This window comes from Buceros rhinoceros, unplaced genomic scaffold, assembly GCF_000710305.1.
Source record: "Buceros rhinoceros silvestris isolate BGI_N320 unplaced genomic scaffold, ASM71030v1 scaffold15824, whole genome shotgun sequence".
Lineage (NCBI taxonomy): Eukaryota > Metazoa > Chordata > Aves > Bucerotiformes > Bucerotidae > Buceros > Buceros rhinoceros.
The window spans coordinates 2,927-12,579 of NW_010406609.1; the positions used below are offsets into that span (position 1 = coordinate 2,927).

The 9,653-nt window shown below is 35.0% G+C and overlaps 1 protein-coding gene across 1 annotated transcript; it reads left to right on the forward strand.

Annotated features, from left to right (window-relative positions):
- The first annotated feature begins 1,666 nt into the window (after window positions 1-1,666).
- IMMP2L (IMP2 inner mitochondrial membrane peptidase-like (S. cerevisiae)) lies at window positions 1,667-6,403 on the forward strand. Its single transcript, XM_010134183.1, has 2 exons — window positions 1,667-1,801; window positions 6,296-6,403. Exons 1-2 carry the CDS (start codon window positions 1,667-1,669, stop codon window positions 6,401-6,403), a joined length of 243 nt encoding a protein of 80 aa, XP_010132485.1.
- The last annotated feature ends 3,250 nt before the right edge of the window (window positions 6,404-9,653 follow it).

The following is a 9,653-nucleotide window of genomic DNA, read 5'->3' on the forward strand; positions in this document are numbered from 1 at the left end:
GCAAGAAACTATAATGGAATTATAAGCATTAAGTGCATTTAGACTTTTTACTAGTTAAACTTATGAGCAGAGGGTATAGATGATGATGATGAAATATTCCCACTTAAAAAATAAAAAGAGATTTAAAGTATTGTGAAGGTGAATGTCAGAGGTAATAGTAAAGATGTTCCTGTCTTTTAGAGACAGATCTTGTCATTGAAAAGCTATTAATATCTATAAAGAATTATAGTGAAGAATATGCTGATGGCTTACTTTGTAGAATGGGGTTTCCTCTCAAGTAAAATGCTTTATGAAATAAAGAAGCTGTATCTGTGGCACAAATACTGCTTTCAGTACTATTTCATTAGGGTGATTTGAATTTGTATTTTGCATACAAATAGTTCATCACTTTCATATTTGTGAAAATTCAACAAAGAAAATACTATATTGTGAATATCTAAATATTATGTTTCTAACAGCACTGAACGGAACTGCATGTATTTGTGTTTTCCATTATTTTTGGTTGAAAAATAATTCTTTGTTCTTGAATATAAACACACTGAAAGACTCAAAAGTTCAGAGCACAATCTGATTTCTCCTATTACTGTCTGTCAGAGTTAGGATGTGATAGAGGCAACAGTCACTGCACAAACTGATCTTGTGTGGGGTCTACCAGGCATTCAGTAGGGAAAACAACATTTTAAATTGGATTTGTCAGTAGGTGAAGGGCAGCATTTCTCATAACGAAACTGCAGTTCTGTAAAATAGTCCTTTGCAGCAGTATCTGGATATTCAGCTTGCTTTTCAGAGGTATAACTAATATGATCAAACAACTTGTGTTTCACTGTACTTTGTAGGTATTTTTCAAGAACATTCTGTGGTTCAGGGCTAAATAAATAGATAGGAGATAGTGTAATAGATAGTGCATTGTAGTGGAACAATCACGTGTCATGACTTTGCTGCACTGTCTGCTGATATAGTTTTAACTTTCTGGTGTAGTAGGGAACAAGAAGTCAGTTTGTTCCTCTTGTGTGTCCCTATGATATGTGACAGTTTGAATTGATTTTACATGTGTGCAATCATCACAAGGGTGGAAATGATGTATTTGTACATCTTTATGTACGAAAATATTTAATGAAGAAATGGTAACATGTTGCAAATAGGTTTTTTTCCCTTGCTCAGAACAATCTGTCTTTAGGGGTCACGAATTAATAATTACCACTGTATGGATAGAAAATTATTTACAGAGTTTTGGTTGTAAGCTCCAACCGAATGCTCTGTAATTGGTTATTTCAATCTAGTTGATGGGTTTTTTTTCAGAAATACATAATTAGATTTTGTCTGGTTATATTGGTTTCCTTCTTGCTTAGCTGCACTGTTATTGAGTCATTTTTATCAAGTATTTCTGCTAGCACAGGATCACAATAAATGGTGAAATTAGCTAAAGGGTAAATGTCAAGTATCAAGCTCTCTTCTGCAGAGCAGGCTTCTAAATTTTGATGACTTCTGTTATTTTTATCATTCTTATGAGCACATCCTTTTTTTTTCACTGTGGATATTGGAAGACCCTGACAGATAACATCATGAGTTTATTCTTAATTGCTCCTTGTTGCATTGCTATAATGTTTTTATTACTTAAAATTTGTTTCATAACAACTTTTTTTTCCCTATTCATGTTTTTCAGATTATGGCACAGGCTGGAGGTTTGAGGAAGAGATACATTAAAGCCTTTTTTAAAGGTTTCTTTGTTGCTGTTCCAGTAACAGTGACTTTTCTGGATAGAGTTGCCTGCATAGCAAGAGTGGAAGGAGCATCGATGCAGGTATTTTGTCTGTCAGGAAATTAAACAGTGACTGTCCGCTGACATAGAAAGGTGGAAAAATACTTTTTTCTCAATTGTTATTACATCACAGTACCGAATAGTTTAATTTTGACTTTGTTAAACAAATACTTTCGTGATGTGAAAAGAAAAGCTTTTGAGAACGAAACATGCCAAAATTCTGTCTCAGTAAAAGGAAAATAGATAACTAGTTATAATGAAATATTCTTTTGGCTATTTTTCTAGTAATTTGGAAATAAAATTTGTTTTATGACCCCTATCTTTTGCCTCTTTGGATTGAATTGATGACTCACAAAGAGGCTTTATTAATATTTAGCAGCTGTGTTATCGTAATTATAAGGCAAAACTGGTTCCTGCTATACTTGCTCTTACTAGCGAGCAAGTACGGCACCAATTCAGTAAAGAATACTGAAAATGAACCTAATGTTAATAGCTATGCTTCTACAGGATGTAAGTATCAATTCACTTGTTATACTGAATGTTTACACAGTGTAAGCAAATAAATATAAATAGACTGTGTGACATTTAGAAGATAAGTACTCATGATAGCGAACAGCTAGTTTGTTTCCTTTGTTACTGGGACTTGAAAAGAAATGTTGTAATGCAGATAGTCAATTTTTGTATTGTTACTTTACACTTTAAATTATATGCACTGCATATTGCTGTGCATCACCACTGATAACTATAATTTATTTTGTTTTGATGTTGTAACATTCCAATTGGCAGAGATTAATTAAGGTTTCGATGCCAAACCCTCTTTTCTGATTATCTGAGTAAGCTCAGAACCTTGAAGAGAAGTTTCACAGCAATCAAGGCCAGCTGCTGGATTTTGAATTGTGCAGCATTCAGTCAGACAAAAGTTGGGCTAGAACCCGGGCTTGGCTGATCTGTGTTTAATACTGTAAAAAGCATGTGGAAGGGAGGAGGGCATGGCAAGGTGGCATTGTGCCTTTGGTGGCAGTCTGTAATCTAGTGCTTTACCTCTATCAAGAAACCTCAGCTGGTCTAGAAGACAGTTCTCGCCTCAAGAACAGGGACCCAAGTAAAATCATCATACTGCAGTAATTCTAGAATCTTAAGACCAGAAGTTAGGTGTAACCTAAGTTACCTTTGCCCTCTTCATGAATGTTATTCTGATTACCATTGATGACCAATCAAAGGTAGGCTTATGGTTGCAGAGCCAGAAATTTGCTCCAGAAAAGAGAGGAGTTTGAAACTAGGAGAAACAGTTTCATTTTCTTTTTGCTATCTTCAGACAGGAGAAATTCAAATATATAACGCATCATCTAGATAAGTACAAAATAAGCCAGACAAATACAACTCCCCCATTTTCCATCTACCTATATTTTGCCTCTGTTGAGGTCTAGAGCTGTATGCAGCCTCCAGACAATATGCATGGCCTTTTCTGTCTTTGACGTAATGTTCTTTTTGACACCCATTCTTGTTTGGATAGTCTTACTTCAGTAGCTGAAAAGAAATTTTCTGTATTTCCCTACTCCACAAGTCCCTCTGATCAAGACTTGTTTTATGTTTCCTTTGAAGTCAAAGTCTCAAGTGTTAGGGAGTGCTCTGGTATTGTTCTGGAGTGTTGCTTCTGTACCCAAAGAGCATGTAGTTTACTGTGGTTTACCCATGGAAGATTTGGAAAACTTTAGTTATTTGCTCAGATTTATTCAACCTAACAGAGAAAGATACATACTCTTCATAGTGGCTAGGGAAAGCAATATATATTCACTGGTGATTAAAATCTAAGCTTCTCCCTTGATGAATCTGTTGACTAAACATTCCCTCTGTTGAAAGAAGTATGGGTAGCTTGAAAGCTGACATTTCCAATTTTGCTGACAATTCAATGTCTGTAAAATTCTCTCTCTGTTTTTATTCCGGACTGTAGCACTGAAATAGAAGTTTGTTTTGAACTTCTGATGCTTTTCAGACTACAAAAGAACAACTTCCTAGTGCTTTTAATAAGATACTAATTTCCTTGCCAAGATTTATTAGACGCCTAACTAAGCCTGACAGGGACAAATTATAAGGAATGTATCCTTCTCTTGCAGGGTAGCTTGAGGTAGTAGTGGTCGTTGTGTGCAATTCCTTCTATTTACTGTGTTCTCTGAAGAGTGATCTATGTTTATGTATCTGAAGGCAATGGGTATGAGGGAGAGGGAAGTTCAGTCAGCATGTACTCATATATCCATTGGTTGTATGGTTCCAATGATATCTTAGTGTCTCAATTTGAAGATACTGTATGATTCCCAAGAATTTATTTGTAATAAACCTCTAAAGTATCTAGCTGGCTTTGTGTACTCATCATTGTAGCTCCTGCTGAGCCTGAAATTAGAAGTTCTGACAAGAAGCAAGCAATAAATCTCTGTGTCAGGTGCACTCTCCTGCTCTCATCTGTTTTGTGCTCTCTTTCTCCCCTCACTTTCTGTTTTTGTTTTGGTCCAGCCTTAATGCTGCTTCATAGTTACTGACGATGGTAATAATTTTTGACATCCTGGCAAGAACACTGAATAAAGATTCTAATGAAAATACAATTTTTCTGATTTATTCCCGATCAGCTGAGACAAACTTCATGCATTTCATGTCTCAAGCTGTTCTTGTATTTCTACAGTGCTATCAGCCACCCATCATAATTCTTTCACTTGTGCTGACTTTAGTGTATATGAAGATAGGGAATAACAGTGAACTATTGTAGTTTATAATTTAAACATTTTTAAAATTGTTTCATTACTTTCTTTTTTCTTACCAAAATTGCTGTTTGCTTTTTTTTTTTTTAATCCTCACATGAGGTGGTTTGTTGCTTGAGATTTTACAGATTGATGTGCTCATCCAGCATTTTGTTAATAGTGGGTTTCAAGTGAGTTGTAGTCTGTTTACAACACTGAATACAAGTGACACAAGTAACTGGTAATACAATTTCTTAATTGGTTGTTGCGGATTTTTTGTGATTCCTCTTTTAATGCTGGATATATACTTCAAAATATTTGTTATCATGTGGACATCTTGATATCTACTTATGGGTTTTTTTTGTATTGAGTTTCATTGCTCGTCTGGTGTTATGAACCCTTCATAGATAATGATGTGGAAAAGTGAACTCCCATGGAGACATAAATTTGTAAATTCGTTAAATCAAATGGACTGTTTTCAAGTGAGATGGAAGATGACAGTGTATGTGCAACTTTATATACAAGTTTTATTGCATAGTGCAATACTGAGGATTATAGTAAGTACCCTGACCAGCGATCTCTGACTAAGCACACTTCTTTCAGCAGCAAACATTATTGAATGTTCTATTCCATTACGCATAATAGCAGTTGTAATTATTCTGTGGCAGTTTCTCCTAACTTTATTACTAGGATTACTGTACCTAAGCCTGTGAGCTCATGTGAATATTTGTTCTGTTCCCCAGGCTATAAGCAAATAAGTTGTGGCCTTCTGGTATTCACCATCAGCATAACAACTATCAAGTTAATCATTGTTTATAATAAAAGAGCATGCTTTTACTCTCCTACTTATGGAACCTCATGTCCTGTGAGGCTTCATCATATGGCTGGGGATCTCAATTTGTATGCTTTTAGCATTAGATTAGTTAGTAATTGCAAAGAGTGAATGTTTTATGACTTCTGCACCACAATTCTAAATTAAGACCTGTGTGTCTTATTTGTAGGAGGCTATTATGCCAAGAACTTGGGCAAGCAAGTTGTAATGCTTCAAGCTAGAGGAAGGAAGAAGCTTCTGTATTATTTTCTTTCTTACAAAAATAGAGCCCTTGTGAGCCTGTTTGTTTGACTACTTTTTCAGAAGTTGTATTTTTGTTTTTCTAGACTTGAGAACTTACTACTCGTAAAAATGTCATGGGGAATAAGTTGCCTCTGAACACATTACATTAAATTCTTTCTATACTGTTTCTTGTAGAATCACAGTTTATGTTATTTACATTAGAGAAAGAATTGCTGAAAGTCTTAGATGATTTTTTTTTTTTAATGGAAAAATGTAGTTGTTGATGTAAAATGAAAGTTGTCTTCTGGTTTTCTGTATGTTTCTTCTACCAAAATAGTATTTTTGTCTGTGCATTTTAAATATGTCAGGTTTTTCTATGGGAAAGAAAAAAGTATTCTACAATGTCATATTTCTCTCAAACATAATTCTGATTTGTTGAGTCGGATATCCACGCTCTGTGTAAAAACCACATGAGCTTCTTTTCGTGAGCATGTATCCTGTGTAATTTATTTTGCATGCAGTAGTGCATTGAAAGACATGAACTACAGTTTGTCATAAATTAATGACATTTAACAGGGCATTTAATAATGAAGTGTTTCCTGTAATACAACAGATTCTTGCTCATTTTGTAGTAAGTGGGTATATTTTTGCTGATTTTAATGGATTTCACCTGTTGATGGAATGAGAGTTAGGTGGAAAATTCATGGAAGAAATTCAGATCTAAAGCTGTTATTTCCCCGCCTCCCCCGCCAGCCTTCTTTGAATCCTGGAGGAAGACAAGCATCTGATGTAGTGCTCTTAAACCACTGGAGCATTCGAAATTATGATCTACAACGTGGGGACATCGTGTCATTGGTGTAAGTAATTTTGCATACATTTCAATAAATCCTAATATAAAAGTTGAGCCATCAGTATTTAGTATTTAATCTGGAATACTGGAAGTATGTACTAGGTGCATAAAATTTTTCATAATGCATTATTTTTATTCCCATCAATTTTCAAAACTCAGGTGTTCAAAGAATGCATCATCAATTTTTTACTTGAAAGGAATGCATTGTAACACATTATGTGATACAGTATATACGCGCAACAAAACTACCAAGAAAAAAGCTGTGAAATAAGGAGAGAAAGTAAATAAAATACTATGTGGCTTCATGGAGTATACTTTTGAAGTTGTTTGCCTATGTACTCATTTGTGAGAAGAATAGTGTTTCTTTACTAAGTAATACTAACTTTTTTTTTCCACTGGAGAAATCTGGCTATTGAATTAAATTTTAAATAAGATCACAAGAATTCAGACATCCCCATAAAGGACAAATGTAGAGGAAAAAAAAAAGTTTTACAGCTGTAATGGGGAGGTCTGTGTATCAGGCCAAAAGGTGGCAGTGTTTCGCTGTTGAAAATATTCAAGACTAACAGGACAGAAACTCCATTTCAACCTTAATGCAATACAAAAATGAATGTCAAAGTGTGCATAACTGACATGATGTAATACATACGCATGCTACATGCTTGGGTAGTTTAAGCTTAAGGTTTTAATTTTGTAAGTGAAATGCACAATATGTAGATTAATATGGAACTGTCTTTGGAAGCTATATTATCTGGCTTCCTTTTTTTGTCATGTATCTCTTCTAATTGTCCTGTTTTTTTGCCTGCCTCTTCATTGGAGTGGTAATTTGTATGAGAATTTTCTCTACCAGCTCTTAAAGCAAACTCTCTCATGTAGTCTTCTTTTGTTAGAAACTTAACATTTACTTTATTGTCTGGCATGTAAGATTTTCTGTAAATGGTCTAGTTACAACTATGAATTTATTCATGTTTTTAACACTTAATATTGCAAACCAACTCCAATTTCAGGTCACTTAATGACTGTTTGTAGAATTTAATTCTGCCTGTGTGTGCATCCCTCTCCCCAAGTCATGCCTTGGTGATTGTTTTAAAACAGTGAATGTAACTGATTAGTGATTAATAGACTGAACAGAAGATGAGCATGTTTTCTGATCAGAAAACAGAATAAGTAGTTTCCTTCTTATTATACTTCTTCAATGTTTGTGGTGCCATCTGCATTGATTGCTTTCACTTTGCTTTGAAAGATGCTGTGAAGTTTTTGTTTGTTCTGAAAATTTCACCTATTGTTGGTGGAGCTTATGTATACCCATGTGGAAGAAGTCACCTTGTGTTTATGCACTGTACTGAGGTTTCTCTTAATCTTTGGGGAAGTACACTGAATAATCAGACTAGAGAATTCAAAAAGCCCTTTAAGGACAATACAAAGGAAGTTAGACAATGTAAAAATAATCTATTGAATAGTTTTGATATGAAAATATTAAGGGATATTTTATATATCAGTACAGGTTTTAATTACTTCATAACATGGGTTTGTTAGAAGCAACTTTAGCCAACTGGCTTATTGTAATGTAAAGGCTTTAATTGTGTTGTAAAGATTAGCAGGATATAATATCAGAATGTTATTTTGTACTTGTGAGTTGTTTGAGACTTTTGGTACATTAACACATTTACACAATAAAAGCCTAATGTTTTTATCCTTTTTCATTTTTATTGTTTACCTATGGTTTCTCTAACTCAGTAGTGAGTAGATAGCCTATGTATATGTGTAAATTTTACTTGGTGATCCTCAGAGGATTTGGCTGATTTGGTGTGAACAGGGGAGACCAGTCTCCCATCAACTCCTGCTTTTTCTATTCCTGTCAGAAATTCAGATGAGAAAGTGTTGGTGTGACTGAGATAGGCAGATGGATATGTAAACCTTTCATATCCTACTTGGCTGCTTAACATTTATCCAGTCTCCTCTTTGCTAAGTCGTAGTAGAAAATATCTTGAGGTTGTGGGAAGGAGGTCTTTTGCAAAACAACAGCTGGGGTCAGATGTCCCTTCATGGTAGCTTGTCCAGGGCCATCCAAGCTCTTTCCTTTCTTCATATCCTCAGAAATGCTGTATTATTCTGGATGGGTGGTGTTTCTATCACAACTCTTGTTGAGATCCCAACTGCCGAAGTCCAGTGTAAGTAGATGGGGCCAACAGACAAACCTTGGAGCAAGGAGATAAGTTAGTCATGGTGGCCCTGGATGCCCAAAGAGATCAATCAGCCTGTGATTATGCTTGTGAAGCTCTTTCCATATCCAGAAGAATATCCTGATATTGTAAAATTGTGCCTTCTCTTTATTCCAAAATTCCTGTCTTAATGTAGAAAAAAGTTGTTCCAACAAGGCAACAGATTGCAAAATCAGTTTGTGTGTGTAGAAGGGTGCTTATATCATCATGGCAAAATTTAAGTAAGGTTTTGAAATCAAGACTGAACAGTATTAATTCAGACATATATATTCTTTTTTAGATAGGACATTTTAGTCTGAACATTGTCTTGTTCTTTACTCAGTTCATAGGACTGCAGTCTAAATAGGATTGTTGGATTTTGAATGATGAAATTTGAAGGCTGTAAATATTCACAGATAAGAATTTTAGCCTTTGGAAGTTGTGTTACCTCTGTAATAGAGAGAACACCTTCTCCAATGTTTGACTGAGAACGGGAACCTGCTTGCCGAGTAGGTCGCCAGGTGTTCCTCCATTTCTGATTTAGAATGTGTTAAATAAAAATAGCTGTGCTAGTTTAGTCTGGGAAAAGACTGAGAACAAATGCTGCTTGTTCTGTGCATTCTGAATGGTCATAGGCTTTTAAAACATTGAGCTATAAAACCTAAATGAAAATGGGCAGTGTATTTAAAATCATGTTTTTAAAGGCCAGCTATAATAATAAGGAAGTAAATATTGTATGTTTTCTTGGCTTCTTGTGAGTTCTTATAAAGAACATAATTGCTTTAAGTACCAAAAAAAAAAAACCCATAGAAAATTCCTTGACAGTTAAAAGGCATACTTCTTATCTCCTATCCTGATGAAAGTTATTAAATGGCTTCTGTCACTGCTTTCTCTGGCTGTAGGATTATGTTCAGGCCTTTTGTCAGTCTTCCTTACTTTTGGTAACTGCTAAGTATTTTTGTGTAAGATTATGTGTATTTGAGCTCTGAAAAATCCAGTGCAAATCAGCGTTCTGGAGAAAGAATCAAAGCACTGCGTGTGAGGTTGTTTTTGCAGCTCT